The sequence below is a fragment of the Oncorhynchus tshawytscha genome, linkage group LG04, assembly GCF_018296145.1.
Source record: "Oncorhynchus tshawytscha isolate Ot180627B linkage group LG04, Otsh_v2.0, whole genome shotgun sequence".
Taxonomy (NCBI): domain Eukaryota; kingdom Metazoa; phylum Chordata; class Actinopteri; order Salmoniformes; family Salmonidae; genus Oncorhynchus; species Oncorhynchus tshawytscha.
The window spans coordinates 53008704-53035745 of record NC_056432.1 but is presented as its reverse complement, the minus strand read 5'-3'; the positions used below and the strand labels follow the sequence as shown (position 1 = coordinate 53035745).

General features: G+C 41.7%; 1 protein-coding gene across 3 annotated transcripts in view; it reads right to left on the bottom strand.

Moving 5' to 3' along the window:
• The window catches only part of LOC112248981 (tetraspanin-4), a 121812-nt gene that overhangs the window by 26965 nt on the left and 67805 nt on the right, over positions 1 to 27042 (bottom strand). For all 3 annotated transcript variants that reach the window (XM_024418478.2, XM_042320877.1, XM_024418476.2), the window contains one exon: positions 4303 to 4494. In XM_024418478.2, the coding sequence (XP_024274246.1) occupies positions 4303 to 4494 (192 nt within the window). The remainder of the gene's footprint in view (positions 1 to 4302; positions 4495 to 27042) is intronic.

Sequence of the window (27042 nt, the reverse complement as noted above, 5' to 3'; positions counted from 1 at the left end):
ACCGGAAGTTTGCAAGTTCAAACCCCCGAGCTGACATGGTACAAATTTGCCGTTCTGCCCCTGAACAGGCAGTTAACCCACTGTTCCTAGGCAGTCATTGAAAATAAGAATTTGTTCTTAACTGACTTACCTAGTTAAATAAAGGTTTAAAAAAATAAAACCGCCTTCCTGTTCAAGTGGGCACAGCACAACAAGTTGAGTCCAAAAATGTATTGTACGCTGCTGCATAAATGATGTAATAATCCAGGGAGATATGTATACTGTAGCTACAGTAATAAAGTAATACTAAGTGTATGTTGTGCAGTAAACTGTTAGTAGCACATGTGCCTCACCCTAATAATTTGGTCCCTTTTCCCCTCCAAATTTTGCCTACAGTCCTGACTTGGTGGTGCACATGTATAGCCTGTTTTAGATAAATATAATCAATGAATATTGTAAGAGCTTTCATTGTCTGCTCATATGCCCCCTTTATTTATCCAACGGTTTTGACTCTGTGTACTATGCCATAGTTTGTATGTCTCAATTGTCAGTAGAAACCACATTTGTTAAGGCTAGGCATAATACTGCCCCCTTTGGATGAATTGCGTGCCCTTAGTAAACTGAAAAAAAATCTGTCCAAAATTGCTAATATATGCATATAATAATAATTATTGGATAGAAAACACTCTAAAGCTTCTAAAACCGTTTGAATTATGTCTGTAAGTATAGCAGAACTCACAGGGCAGGCAATCTCCCAAACTAGTTTTGGAATCCTGAAAGCTGGGGCAACTTTGACGTCATCGCCCCCACCCTTCCCAACCAGCTATGGATCTGGAGACACTTGGAGACACTCTATGTCTTCCACTAGATGTCCTCATTCAGTAGAGCGTTTAATTGTGCAAATCCCGCGAGCTTTGACCCTTTGGGAGGCAAAAGAGTGGGTGTCGCGAGAAAATACATGTGCGTTAGGGCGCGAATTGGACACAGACCTTCCTCTGTTCCAGCTTGCCTGAGAAGAAGTACGATTGTCCGGTTGAATTGCGAATTGTTTTGTACGTTTATAACATCCTAAAGCTTGATTCTGCACTTAGTTGACCAGTTTAGTCGACATATAATATGTAAAGTTTTGATGCGCAACTGTTCGGGACCAGAAGTCATTTTGGGTGCATTTCAGCTGAAAGTGGTAGCAGATGCTACTATAAGGACACACGAACTGAAACAAAACGATGTATTGGGTAAGTATGACTCCTTCCACTACATTCTGATCGAAGACCATCAAAGGTAAGGGAATATTTATGTTGTAATTTTGTATTTCTGTTGACTCCAACATAGCGGAGAAATATTGCTTATGTCTGAGCGCCGTCTCAGATTATTGCATAGTGAACTAATTCTGTAACGTTAAAAATAAATGTGACACAGTGGTTGCATTAAGAAGCAGTGTATCTTTCTAACTATATGTAGAGCATGTATATTTAGTCAAAGTTTATGATGTGTATTTCTGTTATCTGGCGGAGCTATCTATAATTTCTCCGGACATTTTTGAGCATTTTCTGAACATGGCGTCAATGTAAACGGAGATTTATGGATATAAATGGCATATTATTGAAAAAAACATAAATGTACTGTGTAACATGTCCTATTACTGTCATCTGATGAAGATTTTCAAAAGGTTAGTGAATTATTTTTCTTTTAATACTGCGTTTGTGATTGCATCTTTTGTTCGACAAAATGGCTGTATATATCGTTTGTGTCTTTGTGGTGGTTTGACATAAATATGTGCTATGTTTTCGCCGTAAAACATTTTAGAAATCTGACATGCTGGGTAGATGAACAAGGTGTTTATCTTTCATTTGAGCTATTGGACTTGTTAATGTGTGGAGGTTAAATATTTCTAAGAATATTTTTGCATTCTGTGCGCCACCGTTTGAATTGAGCGAGGGGGTGTGGTACCCTCTGGGGAACCTGTACCGTTAACACGTTTTAAGCAAGTCAGCCATATCAACCCCCTTGGGTTGTGCCGTGGCGGAGATCTTTGTGGGCTATACTCGGCCTTGTCTCAGGATGGTAAGTTGGTGGTTGAAGATATCCCTCTAGTGGTGTGGGGGCTGTGCTTTGGCAAAGTGGGTGGGGTTATATCCTTCCTGTTTGGCCCTGTCCGGGGGTGTCCTCGGATGGGGCCACAGTGTCTCCTGACCCCTCCTGTCTCAGCCTCCAGTATTTATGCTGCAGTAGTTTATGTGTCGGGGGGGCTAGGGTCAGTTTGTTATATCTGGAGTACTTCTTCTGTCCTATCCGGTGTCCTGTGTGAATTTAAGTATGCCCTCTCTAATTCTCTCTTTCTTTCTCTCTCTCGGAGGACCTGAGCCCTAGGACCATGCCTCAGGACTACCTGACATGATGACTCCTTGCTGTCCCCAGTCCACCTGGCCGTGCTGCTGCTCCAGTTTCAACTGTTCTGCCTGTAATTATTATTATTTGACCATGCTGGTCATTCATGAACATTTGAACATCTTGGCCATGTTCTGTTATAATCTCCACCCGGCACAGCCAGAAGAGGACTGGCCACCCCTCATAGCCTGGTTCCTCTCTAGGTTTCTTCCTAGGTTTTGGCCTTTCTAGGGAGTTTGCCCTAGCCACCGTGCTTCTACACCTGCATTGCTTGCTGTTTGGGGTTTTAGGCTGTACAGCACTTTGAGATATCAGCTGATGTACGAAGGGCTATATAAATACATTTGATTTGATATCAGCTATGTTTTTTTCAAAAGCAGTAAATGAGGCTGAATGTGTGAGGATCGAAGCTGGAGACGAGGGTACAGGGAGAACATTTAATAAACAATGGACATGAGACAGAACAGGAACCGAGTCTAGAAAGGGGAAACATAACATCAATGCTGACACAGGGAACAAACTGAGGAGCAGACAGATATAGAGGGGGTAATCAACAAAGTAATGGAGTCCAGGTGAGTCTAATATTGCGCTGCTGCGCTTAATGATGGTGACAGGTGTGCGAAATTAAGGGCAGCCTGGCGCCCTCAAGCGCCAGAGAAGGAGAGTGGGAGAAGGTGTGACAGAATGAACTATTTTGCTGCCAGACACGGCTTCCCTGAAAGCCAGGTGTAGCAGTGGTAAGGTGTTGGGACAGCTTTATGTAGGCCCTAAAAGTGTGTGGGCACCGTTTGTCACCGTTATAGTGCAATTAATGTATTGTTTAGTGTTGTGTAGTGGGTTTGCTGGCATGCATCTAAAAACATGTTTGTTTTTTTGCCCCAGCAAGATTTACATGCTAAAATCGCCACTGGCAAGGCTACATGTCCATAATCACATTCTGTATCACTTAGAATGAATCAATGTAATTGGCATGCATTCTAAGTGATCTACTAGTGTGGATATTAGAAAAAAGCTTTGTATTCTCCAATGAATCTCATGGAGATAATGGAATAAAACATGAAAACATATCCTCACTAATAGACTGACAAGACGTTCAGTACACAACTGTTGTAAAATGCCGCCCACAACAAGTTATTGCCATGTTACAAATTACCACTCAACCGTATTACTTTTAATCTCGATACATATCAGGCACGAAGCACCACAGCACTTCAACAATTAGCACTTAATCTATTTCCCCTCAATGATCAGTTCAGTTATCAAATCTCTAATTGCTCTTTTAATGAAAGCAGAGGGTTAGAACTGTCTATTTCGAAATCGATGTGAAGGCTCAAGATGATTCATCAGTCGCTGCAAAAAAGCCTTTGCGAACATCGTCTTCCTATCAAATCGACACAGCGGTCCAACCGGCTAGGCATTCTGGGAGAATGTCAAGGCTGATACTAATGATGGGCTTTAGCACTACGATATGTTTGATGGTCGGTCCCATGGGGCCAGTAATTGAGCCACCTGCTGCGCTGCTGTCAAACTTTATTTAATTGCTAGGTTTAAAGGCTAAGTTAACAGACTTTTAGTCATTCGAAGTAAATCAAACTATATGGTTTGTTATACGATGCGAGACTTGTTCTTGGCAACCAGAGACAATTATGACTTGAAATAGTGTTTTTAATGGAAAGATCTTCATGGTGCTTGGAGTTATGAATGCTGGTCTAATGTTCCCGCATGGGCCGCATATACTGAAACTACATAATATGTCACTGTCTGTTGATGTTGACATCTGTATGTTGCTTTGGATAAAAGCATCTACTAAATTACAATTTAAAAAATGCGAATATAACATGATGCTTACTGCAGAAATGTGAATGTGTATAAAAACTAATTATCACGGTTATTTTTGTCAACAAGAGTGGCAGATACTCTTTGTTAGATACTCACACTCAGCAATAGCGGACGACTTTCTTTGACAGCTCCGACACAGCCGAGGCAACCAATCACCATGATGATGGTCCCGACCGCAATGAGTAGATTGGCTGCTGATAGGGATGGGAGGGATGAGGAGAGTGTGGCAAAGTTGCCCTGGGTCACTGACAGCCATACCCCCACGCCCAGTATTCCACAACCCCCCAACTGTCAGAGAAAGAAGGAAGAGAGAGAAAGACAAAGGAAGAAAGAAAGAAAAAATTGAGAAAGTGAGTAGCATAAACAAAAAAAACACAACAGGATTATTTGGTGCACACATATACATTTAAACACAACACACACAATCCCAAGGCGATGCCAGGAAATGCATTGCCCGGCATGCTCAACCAAGACTAGAAGACTCGATTTGCATGGCTAAATATGTGATTATTGTTTTTCTCCCGCACTTCTATTCCCAACTGTAGCACAACAGCAGATCTTTTTAATCAGCTCTTGAGCTCAAAGTAGGGCAGGTCATGAATAAAACTGCTCTGAAGCGTTGTGTGCTGCCGCTCCAATCACTTAAGACAGGTTGGTGCAAGTCATCCATCACCATCCACCATGATCAGAATATTAGAACAGCTGGGAATTAGAAGATGATTATACCGCTGTCTCTCCTCATACCCCTGAGAGAGAAGTCAGAAGGGCATCATAGTCAGAGAGAGGGAGAGCGATAGGAAAGGAGAGAGAGAGGAAAGAAGAGAGGGAAAAGACCGAGCATTTGGTAGACAGAGACAGACAGGGTACTGCATTAATGTACATGAAATAACAATGACAAGTTAAAACAGACATGCTCCAAGGCCCTATGTTATCGACACATACAGTAGCGCTTTACATGCTCTGTGCCTCAGTTGGTACAATGTCATACTTAAATATCACATGCTCTGTGCCTCTGTTAGTACAACATCTCCATAACATACTGCTGCTGAGAGGGCCTCATACTGACAGCCACAGTATGTGGACTGCCCTCTAACCCTGAAAATGTGATGGAGAGAGATGTACAGATCAGACCGCCTGACAGCGCTAGAGGGATGATAGGAAAATGATCTCAGGAGTTCTGTGAAGGCTCCCGTCTGCCCTCCTTATGAGACTACACTCCTCTTTTCATGGTTCATGAATCCATGGTGTTCTATGTGAGACTCTGCTTGCGTCCCAAATGGCACCCTATTCCCTATATAGTACACAACTTTTGACCAGAGCTTTATGTGACCAGGTCAAAAGTAGTGCACTACATAGGGAATATGGTGCCATTTGGGATGTACACTCGATGTACTTTTAAGAGTTAATTTGCTGAGAAAAAGAAAACTCTCAAAGGCTATTCATTGTGAGGCCAGAATGCCGTCCCTTTCAATCAATTAGTTATTCAGTGTGTTGGTTATACTCGAGCACTTACTTTTGTTAAATTAAACTGCACCTGTACATAGCCCATCTATAATTTAGCCCAAACAACTACCTCTTCCCCTACTGTATTTATTTATTTATTTTGCTCCCCATTATTTCTATCTTTACTTTGCACATTCTTCCACTGCAAATCTACCATTCCAGTGTTTTACTTGCTATATTGTATTTACTTCACCACCATTGCCTTTTTTTGCCTTTACCTCCCTTATCTCACCTCATTTGCTCACATCGTATATAGACTTATTTTTTCTACTGTATTATTGACTGTATGTTTGTTTTACTCCATGTGTAACTCTGTGTTGTTGTATGTGTTGAACGGCTTTGCTTTATCTTGGCCAGGTCGCAATTGTAAATGAGAACTTGTTCTCAACTTGCCAAACCTGGTTAAATAAAGGTGAAATAAAATGCTGATGGTGTTATGCTATAGATGTCCTTGTGGTAAAATGAAAACTAATAAAAGCAACAACAAAAAAGTAACTATCAAAAGTAAACAACGGCAGTTCTATAGCTATTTCCAAACCATGTCAATGTAGTCTACAATCTTATAAATTGAAAAGCACATGCTTGAGAGAAAGTATAACAACGAAACCTTCATTATGACATATCTCAGCCGGCAGATGAGCTGTGCCAACACAAGCTTTGATAAGGGCATGGCATCATGAACATACCATAAAATCACTTTCAACTGGTGTTTCATTGCTTGGAATATAATCTGATGTCTATGTTTTTAGAGGTGTAGAAATATGGAAAGATGGCACATCTGGTCTGTCGAAAATAGACGTTACGAAACTTCTATTAGATCAAATAAGCCTCGTATCAAAATTGCAACTGGTTTTTATTCCCAGCCCCTCATACAAAAATTCCTCACTTACTAATAATCTATGATCTGCTTAAACATAGATTTTGTGCGGAATAAACCCTCTTGCTTCACCTCTTCCTCTCTGCCCTAACCCCAATCTTAAAGGGGAAATCAGCAGTTGCTACATCCATTTTGTTGACTTAGAAATTGTGACCCGTTTCAGGAAGCTAGGCGTATGTCGCACGTCACTACTTCACAAGAGAGGCATTTGAACGTAATTGCAGAAAGTAGTCCATCACAACTTTTCCACACTGACCTTTATTAATAGCAATGTTGTTAAGACCAGTAGCAACACTTTTGCAGATCTCCATGGCTAACATATCTTTCAAAAAAGCTGCAGTAGCAGGGATCATCTACACATACGGAGCAGCTCATGTTATAGACAGACGATGGCTACACGGAAGACCAATCCGAACTCATCTCTCGGCATGTCCAGCCCATCCATTATCTTAGCCAATCATGGCTAGCGGGAACGTTCCTGTCTTCTTCTGTGGCTCAAACTAACTAGGCTCATAATTTAACAATTTTATTCATATCAACAGAAGGCATACAATTTTATTATTAAGGCACATGAAAGTTCACGTTCCATAAGGCATTTCTGACAACAACAAAAAATGTATAAAAGAAACTGTGAAGTAGTGACGTGCGACATACACCTACAGTAGCTTCCTGAAACGGGTCACATTTTGTAGTTCTACGTCTCTACTTTTATCCAATGTAAAAAACACTATTTAGAATTTTGCAACATAAGACCAAATAGAGGTGGCCAGTCACAGTTAATGATATGTACCTACTGATTGTTTGAGAAAATAACTTATAAACATCTCATGAGCTTAGTTCAATTGTCTTACCCCATCATAACCCAAAATATAAACTAGTTTTACTCCAATGTTTGTCAACAAAGTAAATGTAAGCAAACACAATATAGCCTCAAAACATGCTTAAAACTATAATTTTGATATCACGGATGGTCAGTCCTTGCATCCATAGCTATGTCTATGAATTTGAGAGTGGTTACATTTCTCCAGCACCGTCCCTTATATTTTTACCAAAATGGGTGTGGAGTCGTTTTGTTTTTGTTTCTACTGACGATTTTCGCTTTGACCCTTAAGCCTCAATCAGACCAAAAGTGTCATTGCATCAATGATGCGTCATGAATTCTGCAGTCAAAATTTTTAAATTATATAATCCAACATTTTTACTGGATATATGTGTAACAAAAATGTACATTCACAGTTTTTGACCAACTATTTCCGTCAAGTCCAACGTATACAGAACACACAGCAACTGCCTGTGCAATGCTGCAAGGCAAACTCGGCACACAATTGGATACAAATGTATACTGAACAAAAATATAAACGCAACATATAAAGTGTTGGCCCCATGTTTCATGGACTGAAATAAAAGATCCCAGAATTTTTCCATATGCACAAAAAGCTTATTTCTCTAAAATGTTGTGCACAAATTTGCAGTTTTGTCACACAACACAATGCCACAGATGTCTCAAGTGTTGAGGGAGCGTACAATTGGCATGCTGACTGCAGGAATGTCCACAAGAGCTGTTGCCAGAGAATTAAATATTAATTTCTCCACCAAATGTAACGTCAAACATTGTTTGGCAGTATGTCCAACCAGCCTCAAAACCGCAGACCACGTGTAACCACGCCAGCCCAGGACCTCCACATCCGGCATCTTCACCTACAGGGATCGTCTGAGACCAGTCACCTCGACAGCTGGAAAAACTCATTCTGATTGGCTGGGCCTGCCTCCCCAGTGGGTAGGCCTATGACCCCTCAGGGCCACCCATGGCTGCACCCCTGCCCAGTCATGTGAAATCCATAGATTCCAGAGTTGAAAAAATTTCAGCACCAACATGTCTCCTTCCTTTCCTCATGGTGTACTAAATTTCACCTTAAACTTAGGAATCTCGCTCTCTTTATCGGCAATTAACTAGATCATATCCCGGGGGAAATGTATGTAATTAAACATCCCAATTGGCAAGACAACTTAATTCCAGACATTTGCATAAATACGGCACGATTAAAACACTGCCCCACTTTTCTACTCACATTCGCATGACAAAAACATTTGAGGGGAGAAATACTAGTAATGGGTCGTTTGCCAGCTAACAGCTCTTTTTGAAGAACTTTGGGAAGTAAATCGCATCGTTGAAAGAGCTGTTCATGTGGCTCCCTGATTAACATACTGCTACTACTGCTTTTTGAGCTTCAAACAACGATTATCTGCAAATAAGTTACAAAATCATTATCTGAAGATGGTAAATTCTCACTGCAGAACCATAAATAGTGGGGAGAACACGTCATTCTGGTCCACGCTTATGTGTAAAAACAATTTAAAAAATGGAATAATTTGTCCAGATAAAAAAGTACTTGAACGTGCATATCACGATCTGACATAATGGTAGCCTACTTTTTGTGCTTTACATGAGTGATTTTCAAGCATTTTGAATTAAGAACCGGTTGGGAGCCTAATGATGCGTCTCTTTTACGTGAACGGAGCCAAATGATGATGCTCATTCGAAAAGAGTCGGAATGCCCATCACTAAGAAATACGGGTGTATTTTCAGTTCAATTTCAGTAAGGAGTTCGTTGTTTACATGACACCACAGAGGCGTTGTGGCTAGTGGACGAGCTGCATATCAAAAGGGTCTCAGCACTGAAATGTAGCCCTATTTATTTCTAACCAATCTGTATTTTGGCAGAGGGGGTATTATGCATCATGCAGTGTTATGAATTGGATGATAGCCCGTTTTACAGCACAATGCGAGATGATTTCTAGCAGTGGTAAAAACAGAGCATTTACCCCCCCCCCAAAAATAACATCAAGATTTTTATTGACTATTCAATTAGGGACAGGTTGGGTCCCACATGATCAGGTTCAATCTGAATTTGATGAAACGTTGAAGTTGTTGATCACCGCAAGTCGTTCCTTGCAAGCAGCTAAGAACAATTCACCATACTTAAAGACTATAGGCTACATCTCAGCAGTTCTGTAACGTTAAGAGAAACCCAGTACATTTGTAATCAGATGTAGATGTGTATTAAAACCAATTGTTTATTCCACTTTCGGCATGGAAAATATTGCAATGGTGTTCAGTAATCATGCTTCTGCATAATTACCAGTGATTAATTGGACTAATTCATCAACTCAGTAAAGGACTCGTCCTTTTGAATCTCTCACTAGCAGCGAGTTGGTTCAACACCAAACTAAGACAAATGATTGGGCTCCCGAGTGGCGCAGCGGTCTAAGACACTACATCTCAGTGCTAAAGGTGTCACTATAATGCCAGCTTCGAATCCAGGCTGTATCACATCCGGCTGTGATTGGGAGTCCCATAGGGGCGGCGCACTATTGGCACAGCGTCGTCGGGGTTTGGCTGGAGTAGGCCGTCATTGTAAATAAGAATTTGTTCTTAACTGACTTGCCTAGTTAAATAAAGGCTAAATACAATTAGTGAGTCTAAGCAGATTGTTCATTCTTTGTTAAGTGGGTTGAAAGAGGGAGCTGAATCGCCCCTGAGGCCTTCTGGTGTCTATAGATAAAACTGGTGCCAAACAACAGTTTTTTTTACCCTGTTACCATAATCTGTTTGGTCTTGCCAACTCCTATATGACAATGACCATAGGAGTTGGCAAGACGGCACAATCAGATCTGGGACCAGGCTACTGATTTGTATCTTCTTACATATCAGTATTCAGAACATCATCTCTATACTCCAGATGTTATAGATCACTATCCAGGAGTCCCCACAGTAATGCTGTATGTATTATCTGCCAAATGTGTCCCTCCGCTCTGTCACATCTCCCACAATCTGTTTGTATATGTGGGAGTTAGAATAGATAAAGGGAAAATGCTTTCGGGTATGCATTTATAGTTTGTTGTGCTAGTGGGTAAATCTGGCATTTATATCCAGGTCTCAGATATTGGAACTTAGACACTCCTATTCCCAAGCAATGTAAGAAAGCATCAAAGGAGCACATGTTTCAGGATGTGATTTGGTGTCATCATACAAAAAAGTGTGGTGGTAATTTATGACAGAAGAAAGCAGCAAAGCCAGTAATGCTTTCTCAGCGTTTGAATAGACAAAAAAACGATGACTATACAGAACAACTCTGCAACAACTGCAGAGTAATATACAGTATCTCCTTCTAGAGTAGAGCCAGGGTTCATAAATAATAATACTCTTAGAGGCAAACTATCAGTCATGCATTTGTATCACCCCCCCCCCAAAACAAAAAATGGAGGCACACAGGAGAGCATCTGATACACAGCCTGAGGACCAGTGGAGCTCTTGAATATATCCTGGTAGTGCTAGAAAGCTACATCCTACATCCCCCTACTACTGTCTTGAAAGGCTAAAGGGCCTTGAATATTAAGATGCTCTCATCCCCAATACTATAATGTTTCCCCTTCATGGTGAATAGAGAGCTCCCGGCTAGCAGCTAACCTCTTCACCACCATGGCCATGTTATCATCCTTAGCTTCCAAACAGACACCATTACTCCTCGTTCTCCACCGTGAAAGCCCACGTGCTGCGAGTATTCCGGCAGGTGCTACACATTGGTGGTGGATGGGGTAATTTACCTAATATACAATGCAAAGTGTTTTGAGACCATAAAATGCAATTTATCACTCAGGCGGCGGTTCATTCAAGACAGAGGTCCCAATTCAATCTAAATCTAAACGCTTGTCATTAACAAGAACGCAATCCAGGGAAAGAAGGATGCATTGCATCATCTTGAGACCATTGCATCTTGAGACCATAGCTTTTTTCAGAGTATAGCCAAGTGGCGGTTTGAAACTGATTCAGATTGTTTAATAGTCACAGGGTTGCAGGTGTGGTTGCAGCGTACAGTGAAACTCATATGCTTCGAGTTCCAACATGAGGAACTAGTGAAATAAAATAATGAAAATGGTAATAAGAAAAAACTAGCACTATATTCATAATAACAACTGAGGCAGAGATGAATAAATAAATGTCCATTGGGGTGGAGGCAGAGTAAAGACTGTTGAGGGGGTGAGGTAGAATGACCATAGGGGGAGCAGAAGCATGATCATTGAGTGAAATCAAACCAAAAAGTAATAATATAAATATTAACAACAGCAACAGTGATGAATGTCGTTGGGGTGGGGGCAGAGTAATGTCCGTTGGGGCGGAGAGGAGAAAGAATGTCCATAGGGGGAGTAGCAGGTAAGATAAGTGAGAGTTGAGGGTGTCCATAGGGGGAGTAGCAGGTAAGATAGGTGAGAGTTGAGGGTGTCCATAGGGGGAGTAGCAGGTAAGATAAGTGAGAGTTGAGGGTGTCCATAGGGGGAGGAGCAGGGGGAGGGGAGCAGGTATCTGACTAGAGGTGGCTATTCAGCAGCCTGATGGTCTGAGGGTGGAAACTATTGGCCAGTCTTTTTTTTTCCCGCCATGATGCTCCTGTACTGCCTGCGTCTGAGTGATTGAAGCGGGGAGAACAGGGCGTGGCTTAGGGGACTGGGGTCCCTGATGATCTTCTTGGCCTTCATGCAACACCTGGTGTTGTAGGTGTCCTGTTGGGCAGGCACCGTGTGCCCAATGGTGCGTTCGACTGCATGTATCGCCCTGTGAAGGGCCTTGCGGTCCGCGGGGGTGGAGGTGCCGTACCAGGCTGTGATGCAGCCTGACAGTATGCTCTTGATGGTGCTCCTGTAGAACACTGTGAGAGCCCTCGGGGGACAGGCCAAATGTCCTCAGCATCCTGAAGTTGAAGAGTCACTGTCGTGCCTTCTTCACTACGGTGTCCGTGTGGTTAGACCATTTCAGCTTCTCGAACACAAGTATACAGCGGTGGTGCATAATGGAATGTGTCAAGCCTCTGGTGCCTTTGGAAATTCCACCGAATGCTACAGCTGCTTGCATTGACGCACATGGGAAGAGCTCCAGCAAGCATGGTTTACAGAAGGCGGAGTACGATTGTCTCTCTGGAGTACAGCACAGCACCAAACAAAACAACACAGCCCCTGCAAAACCATATAAATAAACTGTAGCTGTTAGAAAGAGGTAGCGAGGAAGAAAGATGGAGAGAGAGATAGGAAGACAAGGAAAGAGAGCGAGGGAGGGAAAGAAGGAAAGAGAGAGAGGGGAGGGAGAGAAAGAGAGAGAGAAGCATGCGAATGGTAATCAATAATGTTCTCTAGGGGATTCTCCCTGGTTCCTCCTCCTCGTCTTCCTACTCCTCCTCCCTTATTCCAATAGCATGTGCCACACACAAACACACATGGCTCACACCCACACACACAAAAGCATGTACTGTACACACAGCAAACACACCACGTGGCCCACACACAGGTACCCCAGGGTCTAGGCTCATTATATCGACTATGCTTGGAGAGAACAGTGATTTGCTGTGGTAGCTTTCCAGTTTGTCAGACCTTGTCGACACTCCCTTGTGACAGCAATTATCTCTGTCCACAGCCATGTCACTCAGCAAGGGCCCGGGTCTGCGGGATTAATATGCTAGGTATATTTAGCTAATGTTGTGTTTAAGCTAAACCATTTGAAGTACACTGAACAAGATATAAATGCAAAATGCAACAATTTCAAAGATTGTACTGTGTTATAGCTCATATAATGAAATCAGTTAACTGAAATACATTCATTAGGATCCTAATCTATGGATTTCTCACAACTGGGAATACAAATATGCATTTGTTGGTCACAGATACCAACAACAACAAAAAAGGTAGGGCCATTTGCCTCATGCCTCACGACACATCTCCTTCGCATATACTTGATCAGGCTGTTGATTGTGGCCTGTGGAATGTTGTTCTACTCCTCTTCAATTGCTGTGTGAAGTTGCTGGATATTGGCAGAAACTGGAACACGCTGTCGTACACATGTCTGGTGAGTATGCAGGCCATGGAAGAACTGGAATATATGTGATATGAGACCGTGCATTATCATGCTGAAATATGAGGTGGTGGTGGAGGATGAATGGCACGACAATGGGCCTCAGGATCTTGTCAAGGTATCTCTGTGCATTCAAATTGCAATTGATAAATTGCAATTGTATTCGCTGTCCATAGCTTATGCCTGCCCATACCACAACCCCACCACCACCATGGGTTCTGACTTAGAATATGTGGACAACTACAAATACCTAGGTGTCTGGCTAGACTGTAAAATCTCCTTCCAAACTCACACCAAGCATCTCCAATCCAAATTAAATCTAGAATCGGCATCCTATTTCGCAACAAAGCATCCTTTACTCATGCTGCCAAACATACCCTCGTAAAACTGACCATCCTACCGATCCTTGACTTCGGCGATGTCATCTATTAAATAGCCTCCAACACTCTACTCAACAAATTGGATGCAGTTTATCACAGTGCCATCCGTTTTGTCACCAAAGCCCCATATATTACCCACCACTGCGACCTGTACGCTCTCGTTGGCTGGCCATCGCTTCATACTTGTAGCCAAACCCACTGGCTCCAGGTCATCTACAAGTCTCTGCTAGGTAAAGCCCTGCCTTATCTCAGCTCACTGGTCACCATAGCAGCACCCACCCATAGCACGCGCTCCAGCAGGTATATCTCACTGGTCATCCCCAAAGCCAATTCCTCCTTTGGCCGCGTTTCCTTTCCCGTTCTCTGCTGCCAATGACTGGAACGAACTGCAAAAATCACTGAAGCTGGAGACCCATATCTAACTCACTAGCTTTAAGCACCAGCTGTCAGGGCAGCTCACAGAGCACTGCACCTGTACATAGCCCATCCAACTACCTCATCCCCATACTGTATTTATTTATCTTGCTCCTTTGCACCCCAGTATCTCTACTTGCACATTCATCTTCTGCACATCTACCATTCCAGTGTCTAATTGCTATATTGTAATTACTTCGCCACCATGGCCTATTTATTGCCCTTATCTTACCTCATTTGCACTCACTGTATATAGAGCTTTCTTTTTTCTACTGTATGTTTGTTTATTCCATGTGTAACTGTGTTGATGTATGTGTCGAACTGCTGTGCTTTATCTTGGCCAGGTCGCAGTTGTAAATGAGAACTTGTTCTCAACAAGCCTACCTGGCTAAATAAAGGTGAAATTTAAAACAATAAAATGGGGCATTCTGTTTACAACGTTGACATCAGCAAACCGCACGCCCACCCGACGCCATACACGCTGTCTGCCATCTGCCTGTGTAACGATTGTCATCGGGAGAAGGAGAAGAAGACCAAAGTGCAGCGTGGTACGTATTCATAATAATTTTAATAAAGATGAATACTGAACAAAAACAACCAACCGACAAACAAACAGTTCTGTAAGGTGCAACAAAAACACTACAGAAAATAACAGAAAATAACTACCCACAACCCATAGTGGGAAAACAGGCTGCCTAAGTATGGTTCTCAATCAGAGACAACGATCGACAGATGCCTCTGATTGGGAACCATATCAGGCCAAACACAGAAATACAAAACATAGAATACACAACATTGAATGCCCACCCCAACTCACGCCCTGACCAAACTAAAACAGAGACATAAAAAAGGAACTACGCTCAGGATGTGACAGCCTGGTACAGTTGAAACCGGGATTAATCTGTGAAGAGCACACGTCTCCAGCGTGCCAGTGGCCATCAAAGGATAGCATTTGCCCACTGAAGTCGGTTATAACGCCGAACTGCAGTCAAGTCAAGACCCTGGGCAAGCAAGCAGGTGAGCTTCCCTGACACGGTTTCTGACAAGTTTGAGCAGATATTATTCGGTTGTGCAAACCCACAAAATTATCAGCTGTCCGGGTGGCTTGTCTCAGACCATCCCGCAGGTGAAAAAGCCGGCGGTGGAGGTCCTGGGCTAGCGTGGTTACACGTGGTCTGCAGTTGTGAGGCCGGTTGGACGTACTGCCAAATTCTCTAAAACGACGTTGCTTATGTGCTTATGGTAGAGAAATGAACAATCAATTCTCTGGCAACTGGTCTGGTAGAATTCCTGCTGTCAGCATGCCAATTGCACGCTCCCTCAAAACTTGAGACATCAGTGCTTCCCTACCAAGTAAAAAGTTAGTAACTGCTCATTTGGTCGAAAATTAGTTAATGTCATTACTGCTACATTGATACATGCTTAATCATGTGGACAGGTATCCTGCCTCTATTGTTTTGTGTTTTAGAGAAAATGTGGGTCATGTTAGCAGCAACTGCATAAAGTTACTGTGAAACCACAGTAAATAAAATACATTTTTCTCAGTTCCACGCTATGAGCAGTTACTGCCGTTTTGCTTGATAGAGCAGTGTGGCATTGTGTTGTGTGACAAAACTCCACATATTATAGTGGCCTTTCATTGTCCCCAGCATAAGGTGCACATGTGTAATGATCATGCTGTTTAATCAACTTCTTGATATACCAAACCTGTCAGGTGGATGGATTATCTTGGCAGTTGAAAAGTTGAAATGTTCACTACAGTGAAGTAAACAAATTTGTGCACAAAATTTGAGAGAAATAAGCTTTTTGTACGTATGGAACATTTGTTGGGTCTTTTATTTAAGCCCATGAAACATGGGACCAACACTTTACATGTTGCGTTCATAATTTTGTTCCGTATACTGTACAGACGCGCTACATACACTACCATTCAAAAGTTTGGGGTCACTTAGAAATGTCCTTGTTTTCCATGAAAACATACATGAAATGAGTTGCAAAATGAATAGCAAATATAGGCAAGATGTTGACAAGGTTATAAATAACGATTTTTCATTTAAATAATAATTGTGTCCTCCATTTGCAGCAATTACAGCCTTGCAGATCTTTGGCATTCTAGTTGTCAATTTGTTGAGGTAATCTGAAGAGCTTTCACCCCATGCTTCCTGAAGCACCCCCTACTTCTTCCCTAAATAGTTCTTGCATAGTTTGGAGCTGTGCTTTGGATCATTGTCCTGTTGTAGGAGGAAATTGGATGCCGTCCACAGGGTATGACATGGCGTTGGAAAATGGAGTGGTAGCCTTCCTTCTTCAAGATCCCTTTTACCCTGTACAAATCTCCCACTTTACCACCACCAAAGCGCCCCCAGACCATCACATTGCCTCCACCATGCTTGACAGATGGCATCAAGCACTCCTCCAGCATCTTTTCTGCCTCTCACGAATGTTCTTCTTTGTGATCCGAACACAAGCTGAGACACAAGCTTAGACTTTTTTTTCCCAATCTTCCTCTGTCCAGTGTCTGTGTTCTTTTGCCCATCTTAATCTTTTCTTTTTTATTGGCCAGTCTGAGAGATGGCTTTCTCTTTGCAACTCTGGCTAGAAGGCCAGCTTCCCGGAGTTGCTGATGTTGATGTAGAGACTGGTGTTTTGTGGGTACTATTTAATGAAGCTGCCAGTTGAGGACTTGTGAGGCGTCTGTTTCTCCAACTAGACACTCTAATGTACTTGTCCTCTTGCTCAGTTGTGCACCAGGGTCTCCCACTCCCTTTTCTATTCTGGTTGGAGCCAGTTTAGATTGTTCTGTGAAGGGAGTAGTACACAGCGTTGTATGAGATCTTCAATTTCTTGGCAATCTCTCACAAGGAATAGCTTTCATTTCTCAGAACAAGAATAGACTGACGAGTTTCAGAAAGTTTTTTGTGCCTGTAATCGAACCCACAAATGCTGATGTTCCAGATACTCAACTAGTCTAAAGAAGGACAGTTTTATTGCTTCTTTAATCAGCACAAAGGTTTTCAGCTGTGCTAACATAATAGCAAAAGGGTTTTCAAATGATCAATTAGCCTTTTAAAATTATAAACTTGGATTAGCTAACACAATGTGCCATTGGAACACAGGAGTGATGGTTGCTGATAATGGGCTTCTGTACGCCTATGTAGATATTCCATTAAAAATCAGCCGTTTCCAGCTACAATTGTAATTTACAACATTAACAATGGCTTCACTGTATTTCTGATCAATCTGATGTTATTTTAATGGACAAAAAAATGAATTTTCTTTCAAAAACAAGGACATTTCTAAGTGACCCCAAACTTTTGAACGGTAGACTATACACAACAACTCAGCAGCCGTTACCCTTTACCCAATGTCGAACATGTTATGAAAAATATTTTTCATAGGCATGCTAGGCTAGAGCAATACGACAACTTGTCGCAGAGCTGTTATTTCATGTTTGAGTAGCGCTTAGGTATGTATCATGAATGCCTGGGAAACCGTTGGTATATAGTGTCACAGTTCACTTTACAGTAGTCTGCAATGTCAAGGTTAAGACGTTAAGTATTATCTTCTCCCACCAAGAATGTAAGATTGTCTACAATAGTCTACCACACAACCTTTAAAAAAAAGCATACAAAAAAACACAATAACACTGAATAAAACAGGAAACCAAAGTAACATCAGAAGCTATTTACTGTACTTGCCAATCACATTTGTAGCACAAATGACCTTGTGAAACTCTTCCTTTCCATATTTCTTTCTTCTTCTTCGATAATGGCCCTCCTCACTCAGCCTTTCTGTGCATTCAGGCAGCACTAATAGCATTGCAGAACATCCTTCCACAATAGTGCAGCTAAAGGACTCCATTAAATGAAGATAGATGGAAGAGGATTGTGGTGGCCTCCACAGCTGGTTCCATATAGCCCAGACTCAGACGTACTCTCTGTGTGCTTGAGAGATAAAGGCATCATGGATGACACACATCAGTGACATGATGGGGGATGAGATTTTCTCAGGGTTGAGCCGACAATGAGAGTATGAGATCAAACAGGAGGGGAAGGGAGGGAATATAGAGGGGGGAGAGGAAGAAGGAGGCAGGAAATAGAGGAGTAGGGAAGGTGGGAAAGAAAGAAAGAGACACATATTTCACTGGATGTGTAAATGTGAGTCATCCGGTTGGCGTTTCCACTCACTAGCAAATATGGTCTTGAGAGGAAGCCCAGTGTCCGGCAGTGGGAGATGATAGAACAAGATGGATTTTGGCTGACATTCTGCACATTTTCTCATCGATGGAACGGTTTCCAAAACCGGAATCTGTTCCGAACAGAGTGGATAAAGTTTTGTAGACTTTACCCTTTTCCCAATTTTTAAAAATTGCATTATTTAGAAGGAGTGCAAGAGTAAATTTAGTTATTGCGCAACTTCACAGAATAGGCGCTCCCCAACGGTAATATGCAAAAACATGCTAGAACGCGCCAATAAGCTCTTGCTAGCTTTGCTCTGCCTACACACTATGATGAATTTGCTCCCATTGGAAACGACAGGCTGTTGTCTATCTTGGGTTAGTTATACAAATATTTGGTAAGTGACCACTGAGCAGTAATGGTGCGTGGGCAAAATCACTCGGATAGCCAAACCAGGAAGAAATATCCATATTACAAAAAGTATCCAATTCCCATACTTGAGTAAAAGTAAAGATACCTTAATAGAAAATGACTAGAGTAAAAGTGAGTCACCCAGGACAATACTGCTTGAGTAAAAGTCTAAAAGTATTTGGTTTTAAATATACTTAAGTATCAAAAGTAAATGTAATTGCTAAAAATACTTAAGTATCAAAATTATAAATAATTTCAAATTGTTTATCTTAAGCAAACAAGACGGCATAATTTTATTTCAATGTTTTATTTTCAGATAGCCAGGGGCACATTCCAACACATAATTTACAAATGAAGCATGTGTGTTTAATTAATCCACCAGATCAGAGGCAGAAGGCATGACCAGATATGTTATCTTGATAAGTGTGTGAATTTGACCATTTTCCTGTACCGCTCAGCATTGAAAATGTAACGTGTACTTTTGGGTGTCAGGGAAAATGTATGGAGTAAAAAGTACATAGTTTCGTAGTGAAGTGAATGTAAAAGTAGTCAAAAATATAAATAGTAAAGTAAAGTAAAGTACAGATACCACAAAAAACGACTTAAGTAGTACTTTAAAGTATTTTTACTTAAGTACTTTACACCACTGATTACAACCTACAGTTGAAGTCTGAAGTTTACATACACTTAGTTTGGAGTCAATAAAACTCGTTTTTCAACCACTCCACAAATTTCTTGTTAACAAACTATAGTTTTGGCAAGTCGGTTAGGAAATCTACTTTGTGCATGACACAAGTAATATTTCCAACAATTGTTTACAGCCAGATTATTTCACTTATAATTCACTGTATCACAATTCCAGTGGGTCAGAAGTTTACATACACTAAGTTGACTGACTATTTCAAGGCCTACCTTCAAACTCAGAGCCTCTTTGCTTGACATCATGGGAAAATCAAAAGAAATCAGCCAAGACCTCCCAATTTTTTTTGTAGACTTCCACAGGTCTGGTTCATCCTTGGGAGCAATTTCCAAACACCTGAAGGTACCACGTTCATCTGTACAAACAATAGTACACAAGTATAAACACCATGGGACCACACAGCTGTCATACCACTCAGGAAGGAGAAGCATTCTGTCTCCTAGAGATGAACTTACTTTGGTGCGAAAAGTGCAAATCAATCCCAGAACAACAGCAAAGGACCTTGTGAAGATGCTGGAGGAAACAGGTACAAAAGTATCTATATCCACAGTTAAACAAGTCCTATTTGACATAATCTGAAAGGCTGCTCAGCAAGGAAGAAGTCACTGCTCCAAAACCGCCATAAAAATCCAGACAACGGTTTGCCACTGCACATGGGGACAAATATCATACTTTTTGAAGAAATGTCCTCTGGTCTGATGAAACAAAAATATAACTTTTTGGCCATAATGACCATTGTTATGTTTGAAGGAAAAAGGGGGAGGCTTGCAAGCCAAAGAACACCATCCCAACTGTGAAGCACAGGGGTTGGCAGCATCATGTTTTGGGGGTGCTTTGCTGCAGGAGGGACTGGTGCACTTCACAAAATAGATGGCATCATGAGGTAGGAAAATGATGTGGATAAATTGAAGCAACATCTCAAGACATCAGTCAGGAAGTTAAAGCTTGGTTGCAAATGAGTCTTCCAAATGGACAATGACCCCAAGCATACTTCCAAAGTTGTAGCAAAATGGCTTAAGGACAACAAAGTCAAGGTATTGGAGTGTCCATCACAAAGCCCTGACCTCAATCCTATAGAACATTTGTGGGCATAACTGAAAAAGCGTGTGCGAGCAAGGAGGCCTACAAACTTGACTCAGTTACACCAGCATTGTTAGGAGGAATGGGCCAAAATTTGCCCAACTTATTGTGGGACGCTTGTGGAAGGCTACGCGAAACATTTGACCCAAGTTTTAAAAAAATGTAAAGGCAATGCTACCAAATACTAATTGAATGTATGTAAACTTCTGACCCACTGGGAATGTGAAGAAAGAAATAAAAGTTGAAATAAATCATTCTCTCTACTACTTTTCTGACATTTCACATTCTTAAAATAAAAGTGGTGATCCTAACTGACCTAAGTCAGAGAATTTTTACAAAGATTAAATGTCAGGAATTGTGAAAAACTAAGTTTAAATGTATTTGGCTAAGGTGTACGTAAACTTCTGACTTCAACTGTATGTGTTTTAATAATTGTTTTCCCTATTACCTGTTAGTTCATATGCCTTGTCATCATGATATATACTGTAGGCAGGGGTGAAAGTAAGGCGGTGAGCCTATCACAATAATTAAAACAAAATGTCAATTAAACTATAGGCTATTATACCACTTTTTATCATTACCGCATGTCAGTGGCATGAAAAATGTGCGAATGAACTTCAAAACGTGTGGTATAGCCTACGCTTCAAAATGTGATGTGGTTCGACGAGAACACAGAAAAAGGCAGAGAGGAGTGTGTCGGGTTCACCTAGGAGTCACGAAAAGGGTTGTACTAAAATGTTTGATGTATTAGAATAATTGATTATGCTTATGTTTTATTAATAGAAGGGGAGGGGTTATAAGACCCCTACGGATTAACAATATATATATATTCATTGTAGAAGTTTAGTATTGTTCTACAGTTGTATTTTAGTTGTCTCTTTCTCTCTCTCTGCCTCATTATAAAGAGGCCCCTCTTAGAAATGTGTGACTTAGACAGAACTCTGCAGGGGAGTGAAGGAGATAAGACTAGGCAAACATTCCACAATAAATCAACTTTGGGGGGAGGGGACATTTACTGCTAAGTGTTTAGCTAACAATAAAGGCCCTGTTAATACAGCTTTGTAGGCATGGTTTTGGTCCCAGGAGTAGAGAATGATGACGTAGTCAGTGACATCGCCAGGGCGCGACTTAGGGTTTAAGAAAACAACTGAAGACCTTTTGTTTGGTGCAGAACTTACTCCTGTTTTTTCAACTTCTGTCTGCAATTGTATTAATAAAGGTTTTTTAATGATTTAATTAAAGATGTTGTCATAATGCTAATTTCACCAATGAGTAACTGATTGATAAGGAAACGAACCCTAAACAAGTGGCTGACACCGAGACGTGCACAGACAACAGTGAACGCATCAATTCTGGCCTAATGACTACACTTTTTGGTGTTTTGTGTAACAGACTGTTTGGAGACTGGATATATGTTGCGAGTGGATGAATGTGCACGGGCAGCCTAGTAAAGGATCCCTTTGAAGTCATTGTTTGACAATCAGATGAAAATATCATGATGGTTGTTTTTATGGCACAATAAAAGGTCATACATTTTAAACCTTGAATAACAAATCATTACAATCAGGCCTACAGAAATCTTTTTTTAAATTTTATTTTACCTTTATTTAACTAGGCAAGTCAGTTAAGAACAAATTCTTATTTTCAATGACAGCCTAGGAACAGTGGGTTAACTGCCTGTTCAAGGGCAGAATGACAGATTTGTACCTTGTCAGCTCGGGGGTTTGAACTTGCAACCTTCCGGTTACTAGTCCAACGCACTAACCACTAGGCTACCCTGCTGGCCCCATTAATAGGGATTCTATATGTAATTCTATGATTGGCCCATAAACATTTTGGGGAGGTCCCACACCGGGAAGAAATGTATTCTATTGTCACCCCTGCATATAGGCCTAAGGCTGAAACAATAAGAAGACACGGTGGCTGAATAAATTCAACCACACCTTTGTTTCATTATAAAACCGGAGAGCAACATCTGTCCGTTGAAGTCCACAAAGCATAGTGCATGTAACAAACAGTTGTATGACCTACAGCATGGTCAAGCAAGTTCATCTTGCCAACATTTTCAGACTACTAAACAACTATTGATTTAGAACCACAGAGTTAGCATACCGCAAGTCGCAAAGAAAACAGGAGCTGCCTCCACTATTCCAGCATCATTTAAATGTCAAGATTTCAACATTATCAAATGACCTATGCTTAGTCTAATACAGTGACAACTAAAAGATACCAAAAACTATTTAGTCCAATCAATGTAAGCTAAATATGATGTGGCTGCCCATGGTAGCCTACATCTAGCTATATATTGAACTTACATCCTCTCAGGCCGGGGGCCCAATGTATGAATTTATGGTTGTATCAGAATCGCCGTTATAATCTTTGGCTAGTATGGAGAATTAAGTAAATCCACAGGTCCAAATCTCTATCTCCATTGATGGCTAATTTAGGAAAGGGCCAATTTGAGAAGTGTGCTGCAGAATAGCAGTAGCATAACAAATGAATAATGGAGGGAGAAAGAAGAGAGCAAGAGAGAGAAAAAGAGACATAGAAGCAAACGGTGACCCAGGAGAACTATACAACAGACTGGCTTTAGCAGCATAACAAATCTGTGAGAGGAATGGAAGGAGGGAGGAAGAAGATGAAGAGAGAGCAGGTGCAACAGAATGAACGGGGACGAAAAATAGGTTATAAGAGGAAGCTAGAGAGCGAGTAGGAGGAAAAATGGACTCAGTGAATCTGAAGAGCACACATTAAGTTTCATTAGGCTGGTGACTATCCCGAAATGGGTCAATTTCCCTACATTTACAGTTAACGGATGCACTCCCCCAAGGGCCCCTACCACGGAGGCACTAAATCTCTGCGCCTAATAAAATCCTATATCAAAATGTGTTCCAACTCATAAGCTAGCGAACAAAACACCCCCACCGCTACGCCTCACTGTGTGTGTGTCCGTTTCTGTGCGTGCAAACAGCTAATATTCCATCAATCTCGGAGCGTGTGTGTTAACGCTCAATTTGAGTGAGAACGGCCATAATTCCCTTGTCCCTCCCTCCTTCTGTTCCGCTCTCTCTATTTTTCTCCATTCCACTCTCTCTTTCCCTCCCTCCCGCTCCCTCTCTCCCTCCATCCCTACCTTCATTCCTTTCCCTCTTCCACCCTACGGTAGTCCATCTTTCCCACTGCCAGCCTTAATCAACTCATGTTCACACATCTTTTTTTTCAAATGACAAATCTGCCTTGGGTGAATAGCTAATAAAGTCGCAGGGGCAGCTCAACCAGCCAATGCTGCTCTGAAGAGAGTGGCATGGGAAGAGTAAATTTGAGGATTACTATAGAAAGGGCTTCAGGCTAGTTGGAGGTTAGTTAGTGTTGAATATTTCAATAGGGTTCAGCATCAAACGGAATGAGGTGGGAGCAAAATGGCAAGGGAGGGGTTGTATTCCATTGTAACAAACAACGTTGTATCTGCTATGGAACAAAACTAGTGCATTGGAAGATGTGACTTGATCAAACCCACTCCACTCCTCTCTGTCAGTGAATATACATACACACAAGCAGTATATGGCTCTTGGTGGATCTGAGCAAGACACTGCAGCTATAGCTTGTGCTGCAACACCACTGTATTACGTGTTTATTTGATGTGGCGTCTTCTAGGCCTAGGTTGAACTGTAATGACTGAATTTGACTGAATGAGCTTAGCATAATTTATGAGCTGATCTAAACAGCACAAAACAATCAACATTGCCACAATCACAGTTTAAGGATGTAACAATGACACATCATTGGCTACCCCGTGGATGAGTAGAGACTGCATAGGGAACATGCGCTGCTGGAATCTGACTTACAATAGCTTCGTGCCATAGACTGCTTACTTTGCTAAGCATTTAGAAAAGCCATACATAATTAACAGTCCTATCACCAGCTGCTGCATCTAGCTAGCTAGCCGCAGGGGAGCCCAGTTCATTTGACTGGCAGTCCAGGCTGAGGGAATCTACTTGGCAGTATCCTCTCTGCTAGTGTATGTCATTGACTCACAAGCCAAACAGCATTAGCCATGTCACTGCTAGCAAATATTTTGAAGGGAGAAAAGGAAGCCACTAGTGACTACTCTACATTGGTAGATGGTGTGGCCTTTCAACATTGAACTATCCTGTATTTATTCCCCATTTAAAAACACACAAAAACAAGGCCTAGGCTAGAGGTTAGACATATGAACCAGAGTCGGAGGGTTGCCAGTTGAATCTCAGGCCTGGCAACAGTGGGAATGAGACATGAACTGGCAAGCTGAGGGTTGCTGGCATTGAGTACACCACATCAGTCGCTGGCTTCATCAATAAGTGCATCGATGACGTCATCCCCACAGTGACTGTATGTACATACCCCAACCAGAAGCCATGGATTACATGACACATCCGCACTGAGCTAAAGGGTAGAGCTGCCGCTTTCAAGGAGTGGGACTCTAACCTGGAAGCTTATAAGATATCCCGCTATGCCCTCCGACAAACCTTCAAACAGGCAAAGCGATAATACAGAACTAAGATTGAATCGTACTACACCGGCTCCGACGCTCGTCGGATGTGGCAGGGCTTGCAAACTATTACAGACTACAAAGGGAAGCATAGCCGTGAGCTGCAAACTGACACGAGCCTACCAGATGAGCTAAATTACTTCTATGCTCGCTTTGAGGCAAGTAACACTGAAATATGCATGAGCGCATCAGCTGTTCCGGACGACTGCTTGATCATGCTCTCCGTAGCCGATGTGAGTAAGACCTTTAACAGGTCAACATTCACAAGGCCAGAGGGATTACCAGGACGTGTACTCCGAGCATGCGCTGATCAACTGGCAAGTGTCTTCACTGACATTTTCAACATGTCCCTGACTGACTCTGTAATACCAACATGTTTTAAGTAGACCACCATAGTCCCTGTGCACAAGAACACTAAAGTTAAATTCCTAAATGACTACCAACCCGTAGTACTCACATCTGTAGCCATGAAATGCTTTGAAAGGCCGGTCATGGTTCACATCAACACCATTGTCCCAGAAACCCTAGACCCACTCCAATTTGCATACCGCCTCAATAGATCCACAGATGATGCAATCTCTATTGCACTCCACACTGCCCTTTCCCACCTGGACAAAAGGAACACCTACGTGAGAATGCTATTCATTGACTACAGGTTAGCGTTCAACACCATAGTGCCCTCAAAGCTCATCACTAAGCTAAGGACCCTGGGACAAAACTCCTCCCTCTGCAACTGGATACCGGACTTCCTGACGGGCCGCACCCAGGTGGTAAGGGTAGGTAACAACACATCTACCACGCTGATCCTCAACACGGGGGCCCCTCCTGTACCCCCTGTTTACTCATGACCACATGGCTAGGCACGACTCCAAAGTCAGTATTCATCTAAAATAACTCAAGAAATCTGTCATTCATTTTTACGTTTTGGCCGAGGAGATTTTTGTTGCGCAATTGTACACCCAACTAAAATCTTTGGTGAATAATCCCTACTGTTGACCAATCACTGACGAATGGGCATAGACTTGATCTACCGAATTCAGCTTGCCTCAAGAAAACAGCTGGAAAACCCTTGCCGAAGACCAAAACAGTCATAAAATGTATTCATAATATATGCACAAACTATTCCGGATGGGAAGTATGCGGATGCCTTAAACCATAGGCAGGAGTTTACTGAATTGATTACTAGATCATTAGGTGGAAATTAAAGTTTCGGCTTTGATACAGGTGTTGTATTAGTCTATAAATAAATCTCTGCCAAAATGTGTCATCTCTCCCATTTCCTATTCGACTAGTAGTTGTTCTGAAATGTTAATTGCTTGCCTACATTTTACTCCCTCCTGACTAGTGACAAAATTAAGGAAATTAGAAGCCAAAAATCTCCCCTCCCTTCTATCTTGGGACTGCAAGGCCTGGCACACTTCTGAATCATTTTTGGTAGCTCAAACTCATGTTGACCAGTAGTGTGTGTCACAGAAAATATTTGACTCTAGCCACAAATTAAGGAAATTAGAAGGGGGAGGAGAATTTCAGAACCCCCCCCCCCCTTCTAATTTCCTTAATTTTGTCACTAGAGTCAAATACTTTCTATGGCACACGTCAGAGTCAAATACTTTCAATAGAACAAACTTAACGTCAGGATAGGCAACAGAAATCAATAATGAATGTATGTGTGTTATATTAAACATAGAGGAGGGAGTAAAATGTCGGCAAGCAATTAACATTTCAGAACAACTACTAGTCAATAAGATATGCGAGAGATGACGAATTTTGGCAAAGAGATTTATTTATAGACTAATACACTTAATAACTCTACCTACAGTCAATAATACAGTAGAAAAAAAGAAAAAGTACATATTCCCTCAATTAC